Source organism: Amaranthus tricolor, chromosome 16, assembly GCF_026212465.1.
Source record: "Amaranthus tricolor cultivar Red isolate AtriRed21 chromosome 16, ASM2621246v1, whole genome shotgun sequence".
NCBI classification, from domain to species: Eukaryota; Viridiplantae; Streptophyta; class Magnoliopsida; order Caryophyllales; family Amaranthaceae; genus Amaranthus; species Amaranthus tricolor.
This window is the reverse complement of record NC_080062.1, coordinates 18,236,968-18,264,467: the sequence shown is the minus strand read 5'-3', so window position 1 is coordinate 18,264,467 and position 27,500 is coordinate 18,236,968. Positions and strand designations below refer to the sequence as shown.

At 31.3% G+C, this 27,500-nt stretch overlaps 2 protein-coding genes and 1 non-coding gene across 5 annotated transcripts in view; 2 read left to right on the top strand and 1 right to left on the bottom strand.

The window, feature by feature from the left end:
- Positions 1–27,500, bottom strand: part of LOC130802097 (GDSL esterase/lipase At1g29670-like) — a 37,774-nt gene that overhangs the window by 248 nt on the left and 10,026 nt on the right. Inside the window, exons 2-4 of the mRNA XM_057665997.1 lie at positions 9,543–9,773; positions 1,479–1,719; positions 1–266 (exon numbers count right to left, since the gene is read on the bottom strand). The exon at positions 1–266 is cut by the window's left edge and continues 248 nt beyond it. Of these exons, the coding sequence (XP_057521980.1) occupies positions 37–266; positions 1,479–1,719; positions 9,543–9,773 (702 nt within the window). The 3' untranslated portion in view covers positions 1–36. The remainder of the gene's footprint in view (positions 267–1,478; positions 1,720–9,542; positions 9,774–27,500) is intronic.
- LOC130802098 (protein ALP1-like) lies at positions 10,556–14,554 on the top strand. 3 transcript variants are annotated; one of them, XM_057665998.1, is made up of 6 exons: positions 10,556–10,839; positions 11,090–11,150; positions 11,616–12,156; positions 12,239–12,464; positions 12,549–13,003; positions 13,173–14,554. In XM_057665998.1, the coding sequence occupies exons 3-5, from the start codon at positions 11,719–11,721 to the stop codon at positions 12,677–12,679; spliced, it is 795 nt and encodes a 264-aa protein (XP_057521981.1). In that variant the 5' UTR covers positions 10,556–10,839; positions 11,090–11,150; positions 11,616–11,718; the 3' UTR covers positions 12,680–13,003; positions 13,173–14,554. The 3 variants fall into 3 exon arrangements, with proteins under 3 accessions (XP_057521981.1, XP_057521984.1, XP_057521983.1); XM_057666001.1 differs by lacking the exons at positions 10,556–10,839; positions 11,090–11,150 and having other exon boundaries at positions 11,764–12,156; positions 13,173–13,541; positions 13,662–14,461; XM_057666000.1 differs by lacking the exons at positions 10,556–10,839; positions 11,090–11,150 and having other exon boundaries at positions 11,764–12,156; positions 13,173–13,541; positions 13,652–14,461.
- Positions 20,808–20,923, top strand: LOC130803341 (U5 spliceosomal RNA). Its single transcript, XR_009039889.1, has one exon. It is a non-coding gene; the product is annotated as a U5 spliceosomal RNA (small nuclear RNA).

The window sequence follows — 27,500 nt, the reverse complement described above, 5'->3', positions numbered from 1 at the left end:
CTAGAGCTCTGCCGCTGTATGTGTATGATTACTGTACTAGTTTAAGGCATGAGCTTGAAGAAACTGACGTAAATTTAAAGGATAAACTTCAGAAATGTCTTGAGAAGTATAAATCTTTGAAGCTACAAGGGCACTTAGAGCTTCAGTGTTATGTTGCCCATCGAAGTAGGCATACTCATTCCTGTTATTGCAGACTCTACCATTTTCTCTGCATGACAACCCATTTAGTGACACTTCACAACATGACCCACTCACATTGCTGATACCTACAACAATCAACTTAGGAGTTATATATCATCATATTAATCAAAGGTCTGTATGATTAGAAGTTGATTTGGCCATGTGTAAGATGTCCAATCATACTTTCTCTTGTTTTTAATAGTTGCTACACTTCTGTTTTTCACGATATTCAATGTACGATTTTAATCTTTATTATCTTTAATTTCATAGGATAAAAAATTCTAAAAAGTTAATATTATAAAAATATACATTAAAACGAATCAAACAAGATCTCACTTGACTATGGTTTATATTATACTTAGGAGAAATATATACTAAATAAAATCAGTTGACGAACGATAGTTACTACTAGAACTGTAGCAACTATTTAAATCCGAAGGAAGTATTAGGGATAATGTGGAGTAGCCTCATTTGGAGTGAGAATACAATCAAGTAATAGAGAATTATTTAACTCTAGAGTAAGGTTTGTGTTGTGTTCATCTCCATTATTGAAGGTTGTAAGCTCTAGTGCGTAACCTTGCAATGGTGAGTAATTTCATTAAGGTATTGATGAATTTTAATGAAATATAATGCTCTTTGAGTGGGTTCTTTATTCATCAAAGCTTTAATTTTTGCACTTGTATTTCACCTTTTTATGCACCATTTGTCACCATTTCGGGGTTAAAGAACCTTGTCTTTCACTTGCAAACCAAGACATAAGGGACAAATATTAGTTTACAATGAATTTGTTTTGGTAAATAAGGTATCCTTAGTCCTAAACATTTTTTAAAACATAAAATAAACAAGGTCTTAAATTTTTTTATATTTATTTTACTCTGCCTCGGAAAATTATACAAACGTAAATCTAGGATATATAATACTCTCCTCGTTCCATTTTGTTCGTTACATTTTTTATAAGGTATTCACAATATAATATAAATTGCAATCTCTATTAACAGGTTGTTAGGTTTCATAAAAAAAATATTAAAATTACAGAATTATATTTCTTTGCTAAGATGGATTTAACAATATCATTCCACATGAATATATTTGAACAATAGTTCAATGAAACAACATATTTAAATTTCTTAATGTGTATGGAATATTTCAAATGTAACTAATAAAATAAAACGGAGTGAGTATACTTCATCGGTCAATCTTCAAACAATTAATTAACAATGAATCCATCTTCATTAGCAATTGATGACCTTTATAACAATAGTTTACTGAGAACACAAATATTATGAGAATTGAATTACCTGATGTAATGGGGTTGTTTATGATATCTGAAATAACTCTAACAGAATTTAGAACTATAAAATCTGAACCAGGCAATTGGGTTTTGATTTGATTGATGATAGGAATCAACTTATCATAAAATTTAGAAACGATATCATTTTGCCTTGCTAAGCATCCTTGACCTCTGCTGATAACAGGGCTGCATCCTAGGGGATATACTGATATCACTAGAAACTTCCTTGCTCCCAAGTTATATAATCTCTGTAATATTAAGAAAATTAAAAATAAACAAAATAATATATTAATGAAATTGATAAATCATCCATCCACATGAAGGATTATTTCCGAAGAACAATCTCATAATACATATTAAATACGTATAGAAATTAATAAAGACGTAATTTATACAATTAATATCGGAATGTTGTTCGCTAGAGAATAACGTACATTTTTTATTAATAAGATCAGACTAATAGACTTAAATGTATAATCCTAAAATGTCAGACAAAATAAATGATACATCAATTTTGATCACGTTAATAATATTAAGGTGAAAGTAGTCAATTATCCTCAATGGTCAAATATTAGAGGTTATTTGGCTAAGGGAAAAATAGAAAGAAAAGCTGTAATATTTTGGCTTTCTTCTTTCATTTTTTTCATGCTTCTGCCACATCACTGATCTAGATCACGCATTAACGATTTTTAATTCTTAATTAAAACTGTTGATTCATACATTACGATATACATGTTCTCCTGTGTTATAATTGTTTAACAATTATTGTTGTATTTTCCATTTTAACATCTATGAGTACCTACATCACCATAACTTATTCGAGTAATATTCCTATTATGTTTCAATAAAAATCATGATAAAAATAAGATGAAGATGTTCGATACAAATAGTCTTATAGATATATATAATCAAGTATCATTTTTGATGAATTAGTAAGCATACATTGTTGAAGAATAGAATTCAAAATGATTTGAGGAATGGAATAACACAATTAAGAAAGTAAAAGATAATAAAAACGAGCATTATACAAACAATGCAAGAAAAATAAAAGAGATACGTAAAAGGCAAAGAACAAGAACACTAACAGGTAATTGAGAAAGTATCAGTAGTTTAAGACATGATACTACTACAAATCGTTACTTGTGTCACTAATTATGCCACGGGAATTAAAAATCTATGGCAAGTTTTGATCTTGCCACGGGAAAAATAGGTTTCAAGACAATATCACAATCATACCAAAAATTTTTGTCACGGGTAAATATATATCGTGGCAAAGATGCACTTATGCCACAAATTATGCAACGGGTAAACATATATCGTGGCAAATAAACACTTGTGCCATGTGTAAATTAATATCGTGGTAAACAAGCACTTGCGCCACAAATCATGCCACGGGAAATTTTTTGTGGCAAATAAAAACTTATACTAAAAATTATGTCACAGGTAAATATTTATCGTGCCAAAAAAATTTGTGCCACCAATTATGTCACGAGTAAATATTTATTGTGGCAAATAAAGACTTATAAGTCACGGTTAAATAGCTATTGTGGGATTGTGTTATAAATTATGACACCTGAATTTAAAATTTATCTCAAGTTTTGATCTTGTCACGAAAATAGTATATTTTAAGAGAAAATTAAAAAATAAAAAATTATCGATGATTTAAATTCAATATCTTCATCCAACTTAATTAGTTCTACATTTATTAGAAAATAAGTAATTATTTTCCCTTGTTTGTTAAATTAATATAAGAAAAAAGTTCTTTAAACAATGATTCAATTGAATATATTTTAAATAAAAACATTTTAAAAATTTTTTTGAGAGAAGCTTTTTCCACTTACCAAAAACTCAAACTAGACATTAAACAATGATTTTAGGTAAGATTAAAGTATTTTCAACAAAAGAGAGTAACGTTGTTTCTAACCTATTTCAAGACTTCAAATTTTTAATTTTAGTGAAAATCAGATCTTACGTCATCTTCAATTCAAGAACACATGAAAATTGTTCTTTCTTTCTCTAATCGTGCTACACTACAAAAAAAAGAGCAATTTCGATTGAAAGTTTCCGACTAACTCAATACAGTCGGAAAGTTCCAATTAACTTTCAGACTGACAAGCGTTAGTCGGAATTTTCGACTAAATTGTTACTAAATCAATTTTTGGTCAGAATGTTAAATTAAATTGAAACTTTCCAACTAATTTCCGACTGAATTTTAGTCGGAAAAATTCCTACCATTTTCTGACTAAAATTCAGTCTGTAAAAATTTTTGTAATTACTCCATATGAAAGGGCATTATGGAACACTTGGCTTGTCGTTGCCTCCCTAATATAATTAGGGGATAGTATGGAGTAATTTTTTGGCATTATTTTTAAAAGTTGGGTCTTTTTATCATTATCTAGAGAAAAACCACGTATCACAACAAAACAACAACAACAACAACAACAACAATAATAATAATAATAATAATAATAATAATAATAATAATAATAATAATGTACTAATAACAATAATAATAATAATAATAATAATAATAATAATAATAATAATATGATTAATAATAATATACTAATAAAACTAATTATATACCAATACTACACTAATAGTTTAATACGACTAATAATACCTTAATTAATACGACTAATAATGCACCAATACAAGTAATAATACACTAATGATACACTAATATGGCTAAGAATAATAATAACGCACCAACATGACTAATAACTAATAATATACAAATAACGCACTAATACGAGTAATATTACACAACTAATTACAATTTGAAGAAATTCAAATAGTTAGAATAGTATCTTTCACTATTATTGGTTTGTAAGTATAATTGAGATATATAATTTCAATACCAATACGACTAATTATGTACTAATACTACATTAATCCGACTAATTCTGCACTAATACAACTAATATTATACTAACGATACACTAATACGACTAATAATACACTAATATGGGTAATAATATATAAATGGAACTAATAATATACTAATACGACTAATAATGTAGTAATATACGACTAATTATAAAGTAATATACTACTGATAATATAGTAATATACTAATAACTAATAAGTGTTAGCTAAGTAATATATATTAATTCGAGTTGTTGCATTTAGGAATATTAGTTGACCAAATTTATTTTTAGTAATTTTGCAACTAATTTTGTTCAACTAGTTAATAATAATAATAATAATAATAATAATAATAATAATAATAATAATATTAATAATAATAATAATATAAAAAACACTATCTACACTCCCGTTTTCTCTCTCTAACCCCCCAACCTCTGGTTCACCATTGCTACCCTAGCATGGTTGAACCAGCCAAAGCAAGAGGCCCTGGGCGGACAAGGAAGATGGAAATTCAGAAAACAGCCACGGCTTCAACCCACGTAGGAGACCTAACGGTGGTTGTACAATCGGAGTTGGATGGAGCAGTAGAAGCAAACCTCAGATCCAAACTTACCCTGAAGAACAAAGACGCCAATGAGACGTTGAAGGCTGTCGAACAACCCACTCAAAACTAGGACACCACTACCATTGGCAACACCGGCTGTGGAATTCCGAGGCAGCCTTTGACGGGTGAAAAAACAACAGGCCAGTGATTGAGCCAGAAAGACACAATTTCAGCAGCGAAAGGTAAAGGCGGCAATGGTAGGTTTCATAAGAAGCAGGTCCAGATTCTAAGTTGGACTTTGATTGTTAATGGAGAAGGGAATAGTGGGAATCAAAATCCGACAGAAATCAACAACAAAACAGAGAATGTTCCATTTCATTCTGTGAACAGCGAAGGAAACACTATTTCCAACCCCAAACTTTTTAAAATCGATTTGTCTGACATTGAAGATGAGATTAGATATTGGGAAATCACTGTGGCGTGCTTTGTGGTTGGGGCAAACCCACTGCTACATGTTATTGATGGTTTTGCGAGACTTATATGGAAAGACCTTGACATAGACACAATAGGCATGGTAGACAAAGGAGTATTCATGGTTCGAATGAAATCCAGTGATTCTAGGGATAAAAGCATATGAGTCGAATGATGTTTTGTTTGATAACAAATCTTTCGTGAATAAACCATGGACACCCGAAATGTCAACAGATAAAAATAGTCAATCATCCATGCCCGTTTGGATCCAACTACCAAAATTGAAAGTTGAATATAGGAATGAAGGTAGTCTAAAAAAGATAACTGGTATTTTGGGAAAGATTATCAAAATTAACAATGTCACTCGTCAAAAAGCTAGACTAAGATTCGTCAGGGTTTTAGTCTAAATGTATACCAAAGATGACTTCCTTCCGGAATGAGATTCTTAAGAAAAATTGATCGTGTCTTGGGCAACCACCCTTGGAAAAGCACATTTCCCACAACTGAAGCTGTTTTCCTTCCGGAATGGGACTTTGATTATACTCCAATCCTGGTCCAATTCTTCAAACAACACAAAAGGTCCAAACCGTTTAAATTCTTCAACCACTGGGGGAAGCAAGAGGACTTCTTAGAGGCGATCCAGAACACATGGAGCACCCCTATCCGGGGCCCTAAGAGTCATCAAATCATACAGAAGCTTAAGTTGAGAGCAATCTACTCAAAGTGCAGGAAGAGGTAATGCTCACTCATCTAACGTGAACCTTATTAATATTGAATGTAAAATGACAGATCTTCTCAAAAAGGCCAAGGAGAATAGAGACTCAGCACTGCGGGAAAAGGGAAAAATTGCATGGCTTACCATGGGGGAAGAAAATACCAAGTTCTTCCACCAGTCTATCAAACACAGATATAGCTCAAACACCATAAATGTGCTTCACATGGGTAACGACATCATTAGTGAGCAGACAAGGATCAAAGAGATCTTCCAAAAGTACTAAATGGATCTCTTATGCAATGATACCGATGATAGATGTCTCATCAATATGAATGTTGTTAGAAGCGTCCAGTTCTCTCGGCGGCACACCACAACCTACTCTCACTATTCTTCTCTGGGGAGGAGATTAAATAGACAATCTGGAGTATCCCTGAGAACAAATTCCCCAGTCTTAACGGGTTCAACAGTGGCTTCTACAAAGCTTCTTGGCCAGTCGTAGGTCCGGACGTGGTTAGTGCTATACAGGACTTCTTCGACTCTGGGATTCTCCCTGAGGCTTGGAATGTGACAGCCATCACCCTGATCACAAAGTCCCAGTGCCCAAAAGGTCCAGGAGACTACAGGCTTATCTCTTGTTGCAATGTCCTCTATAAATGCATCTCCAAACTTATCTACAGCAGACTCAAACTTGTCCTCGGGTCTATTATCAGCACCAATCAAGGCGCGTTTGTGGAAGGGCGCAACATTCTTCATAATATCCTTCTCTGCCAGGATGTGGTGAAACATCATGGAAGGAAAAACTACATGCCCAGCTGCCTCCTCAAAATGGATCTTTGGAAGGCATATGACACCCTGATTTAGGATTTCTTAAAGGATATGATGATGGATCTTAACTTCCCAACCGATTTGTCAAGAGAATCATGACATGCGTTACTCCCACCCAATACTCCCTGATCTTAAATACAAATCCACTAGAAACCTTCAAGGCAAAACGCGGAGTTAATTAAGGCGATCCTATGTCCCCACTTCTTTTTGTTATTGGCATGAAATACTTATCAAGGATCCTCTAAGTAGCAGGTGAAGCAGAGGAGTTCAATTTTCACCCTAGATGCTCCAAACTGAAACTAATTCATCTTAATTTTGCGGATGACTTGATGTTGTTCTGTAAAGGGGATATGCAATCCATCAAGACTCTCACCAAAGGGGTGGAAATCTTCTCCTTAAGCTCTGGCCTCAAATCCAACAACACCAAATCAGGTATATACCTTGCTGGAGTCAGTGATAGTTTAAGATCGTATGCTGCCGACTTTGCCTTCGACTGTTAAATACTTGGGCATGCCACTCAGTTCCAAGCGGTACACTGCAGTTAACTGCGATTACCTAGTGGAGAAATTGACAAATCGGATACGCTCTTGGTTCACAAGGAATCTCTTACACTGCCAGACTCCAACTAGTCAACTCGGTCCTCATGAACATCGCTAACTACTGAAGCCAAACTGTTATCCTCCCGAACCGTGTCCTAAATCAAATTAATGCGGCATGCAGGTCCTATCTATGGCATAGCGTAACAACAAGTAAATCTCCTGGGAATGTGAATTGGGAGAAGGTATGCAAACCCAAACAAGAGGGAGGGTTAGGCATCCGAAACCTGCAGCTTTGGAACTTAGCTACTGTAGGCAACGTAGCTTGGCACTTAAGCTCAAAACAAGACTCTCTCAGGGTTAAATGGGACATAAAGTGTATATAAAAGGAGGTTGTTGGGAGCTCTTCAACGCCCCCTATCACGGCAAGCTGGGTGATCAAAAAACTTTGTCAGGTAAAAGAAAAGCTGAACAACTGGATGAAATCCCCTAACTACTCCATTGAAGTCGTGTACAAAGAATTATTGGGGACCGCGGATAAAGTGTGCTGGGCAGGCACAGTATGGAACAGAGCTGTCATTCCTAGAAGCCGCTTCGTGGTTTGGCTCGCTTGCTGAAAGACTCGAAACAAAACAAAGGCTCAAGAGAATAGGGGTGGTGGAGGATGATCGATGCTCATATGTGATTCCCAAACCGAAATGACTGAACTGGGACTTCAGCTGTCAATGTGTGGAAGCGCTTAAGCACTGGCTGGGTGTTACCTGGAGCATAAAGAACATGAATGACTTACATCGCAAACGCCACATGCCTAAAGCACAATGGAGACTCATAGTAGCTATCTTTTGCAACCTCATCTATGCCATCTGGAACGTGAGAAATAAAGCTGTTTGGCCGAAGGTTGCCACAATTCAGAGGGTAGTTGAAACTATCAAAACAGACCCCAAAATCAGATTCAGCTCCCTAACTCTCAATAAGTCCATTTCTCTTTGGTTGAGGAACTTGTAATCTATGGCTAACGCTGTCTACGCTTGTAGCTTTGCTTGCTTGGTGGCCTAGCGGCCTCTGTTTATTTTTGTTTCTTTTGCTTAGCTGGTTAGGCCAAGTTATTTTGTATCACCGTTTGTGGCTTTTTAAGATAACTCGGTCTCTCCTTTGAGATAACTTGGTTGAGATAACTCGTCTTGATGTGAGTCTTTTTAATTTATGTTTTATTTTCATGGGGTTTGTTGGGAAAATGTGGTGAAATTTATTGGAAATCAATTTATTTTTGCCTTTTTTTGACTTTATATTTTGAAAATTTTGTTTTCAAATCTAGTCGGAAAATAAATCGTTGGGTTAATGTATTGATGTTAATTTTGGCTGTTATAGAATATTAATTAATTTAATTTGTTTTTATGTAGGATATTTTTATATTGGTTGAGAAAATTGGAAGCTAGTTGGGAATATTGATGTGAAATAGACATGAATTAATTGATTTTTCTATCTTATGTTGTTTTCTGCTGTTCACTTTAAATCAAATTGATGGGTATATTTAACTTATTCTATATAATTTTTAATCATACGTTCTTAATTTTTTATTTTAATTTTGTTCATGAAAACTTTTGTCTCGTAATTGCCGACTAACCACAAAATATGTGAAAGAAACAATTACAATGAAATTGAATGATTGCCGATTTTGGCTCTAAATGAAGAAACACAATCCATGTGCAAAGGAGAGTAAGTGATAGGAATGTTATGTTATAAGTATACTAATATTACTTAGATTATCACTAAATAAATGATGATCTAGTGGTTGGAATGTTGATATACCAATCTAAAGGTTTTGAGTTTAAATTCTATCCAAGGCATTTGTGTGGAAGCAATGTTACTGATTTTTAACATTAAATTCATACTACCAGTTGAATTTCTCTGTTTACAAGTTTAATTGTATAAATGATTTGTAACCACGTGTTGTGCATGTGATAGACGAATATAATTTACAATGAATCATTGCATGTGGCAGAAGAATATAATTAGCCACGGGTTATGCTTATGCTTATGGCAAAAGAATATAATTAGTCATATTTTTAACCAAAAGAATATCTTGTTTTATCTCAAAAGAAAACTTACCTTGATTTGACCAGAATAAGTAGATATGAGCCTTGCAGCAAAGGCTTCTGGAGATTGAGTGGCCTGACCTAGTAAGAAGTAATTGAGTAGGTAGTCGTTGTTTCCAGCAGCAAGTAGAAACAAATAATGAGGCAGTATCTCAGTTCTTTGACATTTCAGCTGGCTTTCTAATTCTGGTAAGGTTAAATTTTCAAAGTTTCTGATTTGCTCATTCAAGGTAATCACCTTCCCCTGTATGATTTGATAAGAGACAAAATGCAAATGCTGGTCAAAAACTTCTTTTATATAAAAAAATTAAACATAAATACTTCTCTATCCTTCTTGATTAATATACTTCAATAATTAATGTGATAGCTTTATGAACTAATTGTGTCAAGTTCAAAGAGAGAATTGTAAATAGGTACATAATTTAAGACTATTTCAACCCTATTTGTGTTTTTTTAATGTAAAAAATTCAAATATAAAATAAAGTCATATAAAAAATTCAACAGACTAATCTTGTAAGCTAACAACTATAAATCAATGAAATAAGCAAAGTTAAACCAAACAAGTTCTTGATATAGGAAAGAATAAACTTTCATACGTAAACAATTTCGATTTTACTTTTTGCATATATATAACACATGTAATCCTAATAAAAAACCAATGCAAAGTAATTACTTAAAAATACAAAATATACTCTTATTTTAATTGTTTCCATCGTATCAGAGATGATGACGGTTTTCGATGACTAGTAAAAATACATCTACAAGTTGTTCATCATCTACTCAAAAAACTTACATGAAAAACAAATGAAGAATATTGAAATCCATCTTTTCAAAAACCCCAATTATTGCAACAAAAATGATTAAAAAACCAACAAATTACTTCAGTAACCAAAATCAAATTCAACTTTGAATCGGTTCAAATAACCAAACTCCAACGAAAATTCGATATTATCGACCAAACAACCAAATCAAATGAAAAATCGAACACTTTAAGGGGGTGTTTGGTATGGGTTTTTAAGGGTTTGGTAATGGAATGGATTAACCCAATCCCTTACAATTTGTTTGGTATAAAAAATTAGAAACCCAATCCATTTCCTACAAGTAACCCATTCCCCTCAAATGTTTCAGCTCATTATGGAGAGGTAACATTGTTTCAGCCCATTTTGTATACCTAATTCCAGACCATAAAACCTTCAATTTTTCCTCTCCTCTTCCTGAACTCTCAGATTTAAATCCCTAATTTCATTTTTTTTCATTTCTACGTCTTCCATGGCAGAGTAACTTCTCTTTCTTCAGTCTTCACAGCTCATGTAAGTGTTTGATTTTCTTCAATTTTTGTTCAATTTAGTTGAAAGGGCTGAATTTAATCGATAAAGGCAATGTCTCTTTCACTTGGATCTGCTGCTCCTTCCAACTTCAATCATGTTATGATCAGCTAGGAAGTGGCTTGACCTTCTCCCCCTCCCTCTTCTATCTCATTTAATAGGTGATGCTATTAAGATCAGAGAATGTTATGCTTTCGTCAGATCTCATTGATTCTGTATATTCTTTTGTATGCAGAGATAAAACGATAAGTGTTTGGGAGCTTCTAAAGCCTAAGCTGCCTTGAATCCTGACAGAGGTGAATTTTTAATCCTATTATTTGGGAGCATGTTCTACTGTTGTAATGTTATCATGAAAGTTCATGGTATTGTGCACTAGTAATTGAATGTTGGAATCTTACTGTGTAGTTGTCATTTCTAAGGGTATAATTCATTCATATTCTTACCCCACAACACTGATATCTCCAATACTTATCAACAAACAATAGAAAATGTGGTTTGTTTTTGACCATTTTTGTTTGACGTTTGCCATTAAACTTCTAGACAATCTACGTTTTATTCTTATCTAAGAAATTTTCTCAAGTTACTTCTACAGAATATTTAAAAGTATACCTGTACTAATTTGTTAGGAACTATTTGTGATCTTGATGCGACCAATCATCAGAAGAATTGGTTCATAAACAGTAGAACATGCTCTTATAATTACTTGATAGTGAAAAAGTTTTGTTTGATTTTGATTTTTGAGTCTAATTTTTGTTGTACAGCTTCTAATTAATTCTCATAAATGGATCGAATTATGCAATCCTTACGGAGAAAAAGACGTCTAAAACAACTTCAATTGGTATTACAAATGTAGTTGTAGTTCTTATGATATATTGGGTTTGGTATATGACAAGTATTGCTATGGTTAGGGGTGTTCAATTGATCCAAAGTAAAAGAGATAGAAAAATATTGCGCTTAAAAATTATGCATCGCTTAATACAAGAAAGTGATGTGCATTGCAAAAGTGAACTTCGGGTTAATAGAAAAACCTTTAATATTATTTGTGAGATGCTTAAGGAGATTGGAGGCCTCACTCGGACAAAAAATATGTCTCTTGATGAGATAGTTGCCATGTTTTTGTACACTTTAGCTCACCATAAAAAAAATAGATCTATTGCTCACTTTTTCATAAGAAGTGGAGAGACCGTGAGTCGGCAATTCAACTTATGTCTGAGGGCTATACTTAAGTTGCATGAGCATTTGCTTTACAAGCCCACACAAATATTAGAAGAATGTGAAGACGAAAGGTGGAAACCTTTTAAGGTACTAGTTGCTTAATCATCTAATTTTTACCCATAATCTTACGTGTATTTATAATAGTGATTTTGTTTATTTGATTTTTTAGAATTGTTTAGGAGCATTGGATGGTACCTACGTAAATGTAACTGTACATCCCCAAGGTCGTGGTAAATATCAGACAAGAAAAGGTACCATTGCTATGAATGTGTTGGGTGTTTGTGCACCCAACATGCAATTTATCTATGTTCTTCCGGGTTGGGAAGGCTCTGCTCACGATGTTCGTGTTCTTCGCAATGCTCTCACTAGGCCAAATGGCTTTAGGGTTCCTAGAGGTAAATTTAACATGTAGTTATTAAAAGAAGAATTATATAGTTAATAAAACTCACTTTAATCATCTAATTTCAATAATTTTGAAGGTAACTATTATTTGGTCGATAGGGGTATACAAACTGTGAGGGTTTTCTTGCTCCATATAGAGGGCAACTATATCATCTTAAGGAATGGACAGATAGACAACCACAAACTGCAGAAGAGTATTACAATATGAAGCATGCTCGAGCAAGAAATGTAATTGAAAGATGTTTTGGGTTACTTAAAGGGAGATGGAGTATACTTAGAAGCCCCTCCTTTTTCCCTATTCGAACTCAAGGACGTATTGTGATGGCTTGTTGTTTACTTCATAATTTAATAAGGAAAGTGATGCCCACAGATGATGTAGAAGAAGAGAATATGAGTAATGACAATTCTGATAACGATTCTGATGATGAAGTTGAATACATTACTACAATAGCTACTTCTGATCGATGGACTAATTATAGAAATACGTTAGCTCAAGATTTGTTTAATGCTTGGAGGGCAAGAGTTAGACAAGGTTTGTACTAAACGATTGTTTAATTGTTTGAATGCTACGCCTGCCACACAATCGTACCAATAGATTCTTTAAGAACAAAATTCATACATTTCTAGTTTCTGATACTTTCTAATTATTGTGCATTGACAAAATATACATAATTTCACTTTAGTTTATATGTATATTGCAGGTACTTGAAATGGAGGTGAATACCATTATCCAAGAGGGAAGTAGTAGAGGGAGGGGCAAGAATAAGCGCTTTTGGACATGTTAAGAAGATTCGATGCTTATAAAGTATTTACACCAATTGTCTACTGATCCTAAGTGGAAAGGTGAGGGCGGTTTTAAAAATGGTTACATGAGTAGGTTGGAAGAGTTGATTAATGGTGAGCTTCCTAGTTGTGGTTTGAAGGCTTTTCCGCACATTGAATCAAGAATCAAACATTGGTCAGAGAAATACAGTGCACTAGCTGAGATGTTATCTACTTCGGGATTTGGATGGGATGCCGATAAGAAGATGTTGCAAGTAGAGAGAGCAGTGTTCGATGAATGGGCAAAGGTAAAGTTCTGGGATCTTTTATACATTACTTTGTGAATATTGTGCAAAAGGTCTACTCGTATGTTTTTGTTTCTTGTTGATTTGACTTTATTCAATGTACATGAGAGTAGGGTCTGTTAGGATTGTGAGCAGGGACTGTAGCAGTCCACATGATTGCTTCAATATTTTATTTTTTGTTTTGGAATAAGTTCATAAGAAGGCTAAAGGATTGTATGGGGTACATTTTCCTCACTATGACATCCTTGAGGAGATTTATGCTAAAGATAAGGCCACGGGTGATCAAAGTGAGTCTTTTGTGGAAGCAATCAATTGCATAGATGTTGAAGTTACAAAGAAGTCAATTTTCATAGCTAGTGATGAGGAGGATGATGCTGATTCAAGAAGTCGGTCAACTACTCACTCTATACAATTCAAGAAGCGCTCGATTAAACAAGAGAATGATAATTCAAGATCTTCAAAAGAACCCAAGCTCAAGGAATTGAAACGAAAGAAAAATCTTCAAAGTGATGTTGATAATTTGGTTTCTTCTCTTCATGAAGCTACAAGTAATTTCGGGAAAATTTTTGATAATATTAATGTTAATCTTGGCACAATGGCTAATGCGTGGGCCAAAGCCGAGGAGAGAGAGCAGAAGATGGATGAAAAAGTGAATAAAGTCTTGGAAGAGGTTATGAAATTAGATGGCATCTCACCCTCTGAAGCTTTAGAAGTAGCTACAATTCTCATTGCTGAAGAACACAAGCTTCGCATCTTTTATCAAGCTCATTCGAACCTCAAGAAACAATATGTGCTCGATCTTCTTAAGAAAAAATGAAAGCGGTCTTCTAAAAAGACATGAGTTGAGATGTTGTTATTAGTGGTTGAACTTGTAGTATGTGCTTGCAGATTATTAGTTGAATACTTGCATAATAGTATTGCAAATTGCTATGTTTTATCTTATAGGCTTGAACTATGTTGAGTTTTATCAAAGAAATCTTGTTTAATGTTTGCTTAAGTTAATTTTTGTTCAAAAATGACAAAATGTCCTTTGTAGATTATTACAAAAAATATCAACTTATGTGACAAACCAAACAATAAGTAAGGGAAACGTAAACAAGTGTTTCCCTTACATTGTTATTCCAAACAACATTTAACCATAACCCTTACCTTTACCCTTACCCCTCTTTATTAATTCCCTTTCCCTTACATTTTCTCTTCCCATACCAAACACCCCCCTAAGTTCACACGATGGCTAAAAATGGTGAACATATCCCTTAATGGAAGGAGGCTGAAAATCATCATTGTCTCTTGAGAGCCTCCTCACCAACCATGAAAATAAAACCAACACCAATAAACAAAAAATCCAAAGAGAGTAAAAGAAGAAAATACATGGTGACACTGACTTTACTACAGGGAGACAACTCATGGAAATGAAAAATGGGTTCCTCTTTCATCTTAAAACAAGGAATCAGAAGGAGGAAGAGAAAGAAATTCAAAGGCAAAGGGAGAGGGGAATAACCAAGAATGGGGAAGCGGGAGATTAACCCTAAACATTTCTTCTTTTTTTTACCTCTTTTAAAAACCAAGAAAAACCCTATCCTTCCTTTTTATTTTAGTGTAACTTTTGGAATCTTGAAAATTATCTGAGTTTATTTATTTTTTTATTTTCAAGCTTTTATTTCTTATTATATCTCTTGCATCCATGATTTATGGTACACTCTTTTTAGTTTGTAGTATTTATTTTATGTTTACTGCATAATATGAAAAACATGAAAATATGTTTATTAGAGTTATTTAAGTTTTATATGTTAATATTAAAGTTATATCCAGTTTAATGATAGTTTCGTGATGAAATTATGGTTGTAAAATTTGAATGAACTTACGAACTTTAAAAGTGTATTTTATGTTTACTTTACGGTAGCTAAAAGTTAGGATATCATTTTAGATATGTTTCTTAAATTTTGGTTCTTTAAAATAAGTTTACTGGATTTTCGGTTAATAAATGTGTTTGATATATAAGACAGGGCTCTAATTATTGTCTTAAGTGTTCGTAAGTTAAGAAATCGTAATATTTATGTATCCAACAAATTTTGACCGGATGTTTTTTATTTTTGAAATTTTCTATGAATTTTAATCTATTATTTGGCTAAATACCATAAATTGTGAAAAGCTAAATATGAAATAATTACTAAATGAAGTTAATTTATTGTTGAAATTTTTTTGGAATCCTTATATGGATAGTGGGTATGTACTGTGATGCTTGAACTAGTTTATAAGATCATCTCTATGGACCTTATTAAATTTATTAGTTTAAATAAATTGATAAATCAAAAAAGGGTAAAATATGAAATATATATATTGAATGGACTCTTTTAGACCTATAATATTTATGAAGCATCTCTATAACTAGTAAGATCATATGAGAATCTTTAGACAAATTTTATAGACCCTATGGACAGTAGTAATTTTTCAAATGGTTTAGTGCAAAAATGAACATATTAATTTTTAAAAATAATAATCATAATTTTAATTGGTTAAATCCACTTGAATATCATTTTATATAGTTTATGGAACTTCTTGACATTTTTGAATAATTTTTATTAGACTTAGATAATTTATATTAATTATTTATCGATTTATCACAAAATGGCCAAACAAATAAATTAAAAGGTATAGCCTTGTTTTACTTGAAAGTTTTGATATAAATATCATTTCATATTGTTTATGATCCTCTAATATATTTTTAGAGTATTTTTCTTGATTATTATAAGTTTCTCTTTTATTTTATTATATTGGTTAATATATATAAATATATATATATATATATATATATATATATATATATATATATATATATATATATATATATAAATAAATAAATATAAATATATATGATTGAGAAAATGATAAGGATTTTCTACCATTCAACTATCAGAGACCAAAGGGACGCAAACCGCAAGACCATCTAATTTATTAGCTTTATGTTTTCAGCTTTGGAATAATGTGTGTGTTATGTGGCATTAATTATAAACTTGACAATTTTATCATAAAAATTAGAACTTTTTTTTTTTTTTATAAACTTGACACCTTATACATAAAAATTGGAATTTTTTGTGGGTTGTACCAAAAATGGCTTAATAGTATAGTTCTAAGTCATATGGTCATTAATAAAATAAAATAAAATAAAATGAAATGGAATGGTCTGAAAAACCGATAAATTTTGGAACAATAAATAATGGTGTAAGTTTTCAAGATTTTAAATGTCATAGCGCATCATATTGTGTAAATTACACACATTAAAAATTAAAGTTTTCAAATCTATAATATACCTTATATAACTACTACCAAAGCAAAACACGCTGACATCATCACTATTTAATACTGCTTATATGTCACAATCTCAACAAAAATTTTTCCTTCCAAAACTCAATGATGATGTCATTGTTTTTATGACTAATATTTATATTTTTGACTTTATTACTTTCTAAGTATGATTATAATATTATTCATATTGATTGTTTAGATCACATCGTTTAATGCATTAGAAAATCATATATTTTATATTATTTTTTTCAATTATTTATAAAATCTTATCAATTTTATTTATTAAATGAGTATTATTTAAGTGTATTGGATATTTTAAGTTGGTTAAAAAATATAATACACTTTTATGAGGATTTTTTTTATTTATACTATTGGATTTGGATACTTAAATGCAATGCGTAATTCTAATATGATTTATGCTGTGACTATCTTTATGCAAGTTACTTATATTTTTTATGAAAAATTGTTAAAAAGTACCGAATAATTTTTTTTTCAAAAAGCACCTAATAAAAAAAAATTGCCAAAAAATACCTAACAAAATTTTTTTCTTTTCCAAAGAGTACCAAGTAACATCTTCCTTCAGTTGATCGTCAAATATAACGGTTGACTAGTCAAAATAAAAAATTCTTTTTCCTTATCTTCAATTTGTTTTCCAATTTAATTTCGATTTTGAGTAAAAAGTAGAGGAAGAAGAGAGTGAGGAAATTGAATTGAAAAAGAAATTGAAGATGACGAAGAAAAATTTTTTGATTTTGACCAGTCAACCGTTATATTTCATGGTCAACTGATAAAAAAAGGTAATTAGTGCTATTTGTAAAAGAAAAAATTTATTAGGTATTTTTTGAGAAATTTTTTTATCAGGTATTTTTTGGAAAAAACAAATTTTATTAGGTACATTCTAACACTTTTCCCTATTTTTTTATGACAAACAAATAATTTTTTTGTTAAACTTTTATAGAATAATTTTACATAAATATTTGTGTTAAATCTATAACTAAATTTTCACAATCATCTACCCGCACAATGCAAAGTATGATAGAAATCAAACAATGTATATAATGTATACAACTATTCAGAGTAAAATGAGATAAAACTATAACGTAAAATTTATTTCATAAAATTTCAATTTTTTAAATGATGCAAAAATAACGGTAAATTTAATAAATTCGTGCATCGCACGGGTACTATCTAGTGAACTAAACAAAGGGAAAAATGCAAATGCATTAGTTCGTCAAAAGTTGGATGGTGTTTTAATTTAGTGACTCTGAAATTGAAAGGAAAAAAAAGTTTGTTATATGGATTGCTTTGATTGAGAGTAAATATTTAAGAGATAAAAATGTCAAATTAATGTAACAAAGATAATTAAAAATGCAAATGAAGTTATTGAAATAATTATGATAGAGGTATATGAGAGTAAATTAAAAAAAATAAACAAAAAAAAAGGTTGATTTCCTCATTTGAAGGTAAAGAATTCCTCCAACCCTATCCTAGGGTAAATTTATACTCCAAAATAAGGGAAGTAATTGCTATTTTTTCCATTTTTTATTATCTTCTAATTAAATTTTCCATCTCTCTAACAATTAAATTTCTTTAATCATCAATCTAACTAAATTTGTTTTCCTAGTTTGACTTTTATGTATCCAAGCGACCCTGAAATTCAAAAGAAGAAAAGAGTTATAATAAAACTTAAAACCCAATCTTGAAAACTTGCCACTATTTTTATTGTGTCGCCATCTTTTTTTATTGAAATTACTGAAATGTCGTTAAATCTATTTTTAATTATAAAATCAACCATTATTATTACTAAACTAAATTTATTAATAATAATTAAATTAAAATAAAAAAATATTAATTTTAAAAAAGAAAATTTTTTTTTATAAAATCTGAAAATAAACCTAATCATACGTTTTGTGTTGAAATTTAATACGTGATCACTCTTCTGGCCAAAACTTTTGATAGGAAATTACATTACTACAATGTTTGCAGTAGAGCTGTTCAAAACAAACCCGACCCGAAAATCCGACCCGGAATCGAAAATTATCCGACCCGAAAAAATGTAAGTTTTTTAGGTTTACCGAACCGCAATTACCCGAACCGATACTTCACTCGAACCGTTTGATAACCAAAAATGGCAAAATCGAACTCGAACTGCAACCGAATTTTATAACTGACATATAAACCTTAACCGATGTTACCCGAACTGAACAGTGATCGACCCGAGTCAAATCCGACCCGAATTATGCACGTAACCGAATGTAACCTGACTAAAACCGATTAAGATCGAACTGTTTTTAACCCGAACTGATACAAACCCGATCGATTATTAATCGAACTGTTTTTAACCCGAACTGATACAAACCCGAACCGATTGTAAATCGAACTGTTATAAATCCGAATCAAATTTTCACCTAATTTTAGCAAATTAACTCCAATTTCAGTTTTCTAATAATACGGAAAAAGAAAGAACACAAATTCTATACAGAAGAGATTGCATACAGAATAAATATATATATATATATATATATATATATATATATATATATATATATATATATATATATATATATATATATATATATAAATATATATATATATAAATATATATATATATATATATATACATATATATATATATATATACATATATATATATATATATATATATATATATATATATATATATATAAATATATATATATATATATACATATATATATATATAAATATATATATATATATATATATATATATATATATATATATATATATATATATATATATATATATATATATATATACACATATATATATATATATATATATATATATACATATATATATATATATATATACATATATATACATATATATATATATATATATATATATATATATATATATATATATATATATACATATATATATATATATATACATATATATATATATATACATATATATATATATATATATATATATATATATATATATATATATATATATATATACATATATATATATATATATATATATATATATATATACATATATATATATATATATATATATATATATATATATATATATATATATATATATATATACATATATATATATATATACATATATATATATATGTATATATATATATATATATATATTTATATACATATATACATATATATATATACATATATATATATATATATATATATATACATATATATATATATATATATATATATATATATATATATATATATATATATATATATATATATATATACATATATATATATATATATATATATATATATATATATATATATATATATATACATATATATATATATATATATATATATATATATATATATATATATATATATATATATATATATATATATATATACATATATATATATATACATATATATATATATATATATATATATATATATATATATATATATATATATATATATATATATATATATAAACTAATTGAAATAAATTGATCTACCTATTAGGGCTGGCAAAAGCTAACCCAACCTGCTAACCTGATCTGAAACCGATTCGAAATTAGCGGGTTTGGGTTTTGATTTTTGACCCAATTAATTAAATGGGTCAACCCGACCTGATCTGTTTATTAAATGGGTTAGGTTCGGGTTAAATATTTAAACCCGAAAAAAACATGTTTAATCTATTTATTAAATTTAAGACGGATCAATATTTGCCAAATATTTCGTAAAACTAAGATAATACCAATTACCATGTATTGAGGGATTTGTCAGTTGAAGATGACTTTCAATAAGAAAGGAAGTTGTCCCACATCGGCTAAGGGATTTGTCAGATGAAGATGACTTTCAATAAGAAAGGAAGTTGTCCCACATCGGCTATGAAAGATACTAATTAAAGAAAAATCCTTTAAATCACTTCCACAGATCTCATACCAACTTACGCAGCCACGCTATGAGCACAAAGCAAACTATTCTTTTGCCTTTTACTAAAGAATACCGTGTGCTCGCTGCATTAAGTGGCATACGTTTATTTTTGGAGGAAGCCTTTAATTAAGGTTAAATGGGTCAAATGACCTGAAATATATGAATTTAATGATCTAAAAAAAAAGTAGGTTAAATAGGTCATTAGCAGGTTGATCCGATCTGCTACAGATCAGGTCGGGGTTTCAATTTTTGACCCATTGATTAAATGGGTCAGGTTCAGGTTAAGGGTTTATTGACCCATTTATATATGATCCGAACCTGAAAATGACCCAACCCGACCTGTTTGACACCCCTATCTGCTATATCTGATAAAACAATCGGTAATTATTTTTTGTAAGTAAATGAGTATACATCAATTAAAAACCTGACTATTAACTTATTTTGATATTGACCCGATCAATAGTTATCCGTAACCGATAACTACTCGAAAAATAAAGCTCGAACCCGATCTGTACCCGAAAAAATCGAACCAATTAGTAATCGATGACAACCCGAGACCGATTGACACTCGACACGAACTTCAACCGACACCGAATTGATGCTAACCCGATAGCATGAATAACCGATCTCTAACCGAACTGTGACTAACCGACTCGACCCGAGTGTGACCCGTTGTAACACACAGCCGAAAAATAACCGATCCAAAATGCAACCGAACCGAATAACACCCGTCCGAAACCGACCCGATCAACCGAATGAACACCTCTAGTTTGCAGTATTTGAACCTAGACTTCAAGATCTTCCAATGATATATTATATGCCCAATTCCAATAACCAAGCGGGAAATGACGATCGTTAAAAGTTTTTTTGTGCTGAAATTTAATACATATTTAATCTTTCGGCATAACTTTTCATAGAAAAATCATAATAATGCAAGATTTGCGTCATTAGAAAGTAGACTTTAAGAGCTTTCTGACGACATGTTATATGCCCAATTCCTACAACCGAGCGACAAATGACAACCGACCGGACCGCAGTATGGCCGCATAAAACGCGTGACCGGACCGCGGTATGGTTGCGTAAAAGGTTATGCGCAAAAAGATTGAACAGATATTAAATTTCAGCGCAAACAAATTTAAACGATTGTCATTTCACGCTCGGTTATCGGAATTGACATATAATATATCATTGAAAAGATCTTGAAGTCTAGTTTTTAATGTCGCAAATATAGTAATTATGTGAATTTACTATCAAAAGTTACAGCCAAAAAAGTTAACGTGTATCAAATTTCAACGCAAGTATTTTTTAAATTACGATCGTTATCGATGCTTACCAAATCATTTTGGTGATTATTTTCATTTGCTATAGTGTTTCGATATTGAATTTTAGTTCCGAGAGCTTTTTAGAGAAAAATTTGTAAGATAAAGTTATAAAATTTCATTAAGGACAATATTGAAATTTCAATATATAAAAGTGGAGACACAACGAAAAAGGTGGAAAAATATAGTAATGCCCAACTCAAATTGTTGAAGGCAAAATGAAGAAACTTTTTCAAACAATGATGATATTTATGTTGGATGAAGCACAAAATTAGAGTTTACTAATCTACTGGTTTTGTGTGCTAACTGGAAATACCGTTTTTCTTGTTTTTGATGATGAGAAGTCTGGGGATAAGAGAAATGTTAGCCCAACTATGCAAATTACTAATCTAATGGATTGATAACATTTTTTATCATCAAGGTCAGAGAGTTTTCAAATGGAATATCTCAGGGTTGTAAAGCGGATTAAAAAAGAAAGTTTACCATGTGAAAAAGTTTAAAATTCAAAGTCTTTATTGAAATTTTCATTAATTTTAACACTTAGTTATTATAGTATTTGAATACATTCAATTCAATTCCTTTAAACTCACTAATCAAATTTAAACATTAAAGCAGATTTAGAGCTTCACGATATATGATTCTTCGTACTTAGTATATTCTCTGCTCTCTTTTGAATTTCATAGCCTTTCAAAATAATTTATATCACAATTTTATATAACTACCAACGATTAAATATGGTTATATTAATCAGATATCTTGGGATGGATCGAATGAAAGACGACATTGGTTCGTGAATAGATCTTGTGTTTCATGGAGTACTATGTCACTTCGTGAAATGGTGTAAGCTCTTCTATAAATATAGAAGGCCTGTGTGGTTATTCACTACATGCAATTTCTGAATTTCTTTTCCTCTCTAGCACTTTACATAGAGAACTTGCAATCCTTGATTGTAATTTTCCGTTTCTTCTTCCATTTAAGTTTTTCTTAGATCGTTCTAAATTCATTGTGCTAGAAATTCAGTGTAATTCTTTGTATCTCAAAACGCACTTCCGATTTATATTCCCAAGCACCGTAGTAAGGAGGAAATGATGTTTTAGAATAGAGCATCTCACCTAGAATTAATATCAAGTTCAATACATGCAAATCTTCTTGTTAATTTGTTCGGGTTAGAAGATCGGTATCTTGGAGTTCTCGGTGGTGTACATAAGCATAGTGCTTTATTGTCATATGTAATTTCTTTTTCTATGACAACCTTGTAACTTTATTTTATTGTTTATTTTATAAATTAAAGTAACGTTTACAACAATCTAAAACATCATATTTCTTTGAATTACAAAATGGCAAGTTTCGAGGAATTGACTACCAACTTTGTCAAACTTGACAAGTTTGTAGGCAATGAGTTTAGGAGATGGCAAAAGAAAATGTTTTTTTCTCTTAACTACTTCAAAAGTTGCTTATGTGATAAGTACACCAAGGCCTAGTGAAAAGGAAGACGAGACTCCGGAGGATACTCGTGCTAGAAGTAAATTGGATAATTACGACTTCATCTGCAGGGGGCACATCCTCAATGGTATGAGTGATACTCTCTTCGATGTCTAGCTACCAAAATGTTGAATCCGCTCAAGAAATGTGGTCCTTCTTGAAACTAAATACATGGACGAAGATGCTTCAAGCAAAAAGTTTCTCGTAAGTAGTTTTAATAATTTTAAATTTGATGACAATCACCCGATTATGGAACAATTTCATGAAAGTCAAAGGATGAACGATAATCTTAAAAGGTATGATATAAAAATGGATGAAATCTTTGTTGTCTCTAGTATTTTTGATAAATTGCCACAAACATGGAAAGATGTAAGGAGTACCCTCAAGCACGAAAAGGAGGAAATCGATCTTACCCAACATGCCACCCATCTTCTCATAGAAGTTGGGATTCTTGCGCAAGAGAAAGGGAATGATCCATCCTTGGTTTCTACCATTAACATGGTAGGAGAAAATTCAAACAAGTTTAAGTTTGTGAAAAATAAGAAAATGAGCTATAGTTCTTTCAATAGGAAATCTACTTATTTTCCCAAGAAACCTACGGTTGGTGGGTGTTGGTTTTACGAAAAATCGGGACATCGCAAGAAAGATTGTTTTCTTTTCAAGAAAAAGAATGCTAACAAGGGGGAGGCTAATAGCCAAGATCCCGTGAATGAAGGTATTTCCTCACAATTGATTAAATTTAATTCCAATTTGGATTTAAATGGAACAAATAATAATATTTGTTGTGTGCAGGATGATCTATCATGGTACATCGATTCGGGTGCCTAAAAGCACGTTTGCATGAATAGGAGATGGTTTAAGACCTTCCACAAGTATGATGGTGATAAGTTTCTCTATATGGGAAATAATTATACAATTCAAGTTCTGGGGAAAGGTTCGGTTGAATACATTTCATTTCGGGGAATCTTCTTACTTTGAAGGAAGTGATGTTTGCTCCTAAGATTGCAAAGAATTTAGTGTCGGGGTCGACGTTGAATCGAATGGGATATAAATTAGATTTCGAATCTGATTGATGTGTTATTAGTAGGGGTAGTGTATATATTGGTAGATGTTATTTGAATTGTAATTTATTTAAGGTTTCCATTAAGACTTATTTAAAAAATAGTTTATTTCATATTTATGATAATGATGTACATATGTATGAATTATGGCACAATAGATGTCATGTAAATTATGAAAGTATGAAAGTTATGGGTAGAAATGATATTATTCCTATGTGTGGTTTTGATAAGCATAAATGTTTTACTTGTATGTTAAATAAAATCACTAGAAATCGATTTAGGAAAGTAGAAAGATCTTCAAATATTCTTAACTTAATGCATAGTGATTTGTGTGATTTCCATAGCACTTCATCGTTAGGTAAGAAAAAGGACATGATCACTTTTATTGATGATTATTTTAGATTTTGTTATGTGTATTTATTACATTCTAAAGATGAGGCATTAAGCATGTTTAAAATATTTAAGAATGAAGTTGAAGTACAATTAGATTCTAAGATCAAACGACTTAGAACGGATAGAGGAAGCTTAGAGAATATTATAACCCTTGTTATTTTCAAGAAATGGGAATCATTAATGAAACTACGATGGGTTATTCACCACAATCAAATGGTGTTGCCAAAAGGAAAACTCGGACATTACAATAAATGGTTAACCCCATGTTATCTTTTGAGCGCATATCACATCCTTAACCGGGTTCCTACTAGAGGGAAAAAGGCTATTCCTTCTGAACTTTGGTACAAAAGGAAACCAAACTTGAACTATCTTCGGGTTTGGGGATGTAGGGCAATTGTAAGAGTGCGTGGTAATAAAAGGAAGAAACTTGGTGAAAGAGGTTTCGATTGCATCTTTGTTGGCTATGCACATCATAGTCATGCTTATAGGTTTTATGTAATAGAACCTTATGACTAAATATCGATTAATTCGATGATTGAGTTTAAAGATGCTATTTTTGATGAAACTCGATTTTCATCAATTGGTAGACCTAAAGACCTACAAGTTAGTACCAACGTTCAAGAAGTTGATGAAGATCAACTTGAATCTCAAAAAGGTCCATCAAATGATGAACATGTAGAGACTTCTTTAAGGAGAAGTAAGAGAGGAAGGATTGCCAAATCTTTTCGTCCAAATTTTGACGTCTACTTAGTAGAGGGTACAAGAGATTCTCTTTGTACAACCACACTTTATTGTTTAAATGTAGAGGACAATCCATCAACTTGAGAAGAAGCAATGTCTTCTCGTGATAAGGCTTTTTGGGAAGAAGTTATTAATGATGAAATGGATTGCATCATGGGGAATAACACGTGGGTCTTAACCGATCTACCTCCAAGTTGTACTCCACTTGGGTGTAAATAGAAATTTACAGTTAAACATAGACCTGATGGGTCCGTGAATTCAGTTTAATGCAAGATTACTGGTGCAAGGCTTTAGAAAAAAGAAGGGTATCAATTATTTAGATACTTATGCACCAATTGCTAGAACTACTACTATTCGGCTCTTAATTTCCTTAGCTTCTATCCACAATTTGTTGATTCATCAAATGGATGTCAAAATGACATTCCTTTATGATGATCTGGAGGAGGAAATATATATCAAACAACCCGAAGGGATTGTTGTTAAAGGACAAGAAAAGAAGGTGTGTAAATTTATTAAGTCCCTCTATACTTAAACAAGCACCAAAGTAGTGGCATCAAAAGTTTGATGACACGGTGTTGTCTTTTGGTTTCATTGTCAATGAGGCCCACAAGTGTGTTTATAGCAAATTCGATAACAAAGGAAATCGGGTCATCATTTGTCTTTATGTCGATGACATGCTCATATTTGGTACAAGTATAGAGCATGTGGAAATGACAAAGGAATTTTTGTCATCATCCTTTTCTATGAAGGATTTGAGGGAGGCTGACGTTATCTTAGGCATTAAAATAATAAAACATAATGAAGGTCATATGTTGAATCAATCTCATTACATTGAGAAGATTCTCAAACGATTTAATATGTTTGATAAATCTCCAGCTTTCACTCCCATGGATCCATGTGAGAAACTAGTACCTTATAAAGAAGAAGTTATTTCTCAATTTGAATACTCAAAGATCATTGGATCTTTGATATATGCAATGATCTGTACAAGGCCAGATATAGCTTTTGTAGTGGGTCAGTTAAGTAGGTTTACTGAAAAACCTGGTCCATCCCATTAGAGAGCTGTGAGAAGAGTACTTAGATACTTGAAGAGAACCAAGGATTATGGTTTATATTATCGTGGAGATCCTTCGGTATTGGAAGGATATTTTGATGCAACTTGGGCATCCAATTAAGAGGATAATTCTTCTACAAGTGGATGGGTGTTTATGTTTGGGGGAGGTGCCATCTCATGGGCTTCTAAGAAACAAACATGTGTTGCAGACTCTACGATGTGTTCCGAGTTTATTGCTTTAGCATCCGCTAGCAAGGAAGCAGAATGGTTAAGAAATCTCATGTATGAGATCCCTCGGTTTGTCAAGAAAATTTCACCGGTGGCTATCCATAGTGATAGTGTAACACCCCGTATTTTATCGGGTTTAAAAAAAATGTAATCAAATAAAATAAATTAGATAAATAAGTATTATTAAATTATATTATTTACATGGACAATTATAAGAAATAAAGTAAGTTAATAAAATAAAAAAAAAATTGTACGCTAGAATGGGAGGAGTCTTGTAACTCCTCACATAAGTGTGCATTATGGCACATTAATTTGGTTTCTTAATTGTCTTTTACTCCTATAAGCAACATTTGAGTTCCTCACATTTTCTAACCTTTCTAGTGAACAAAAATTCAGAAAAATCTTCCTCTTTGCTCTCTTGTTTTCGACACATC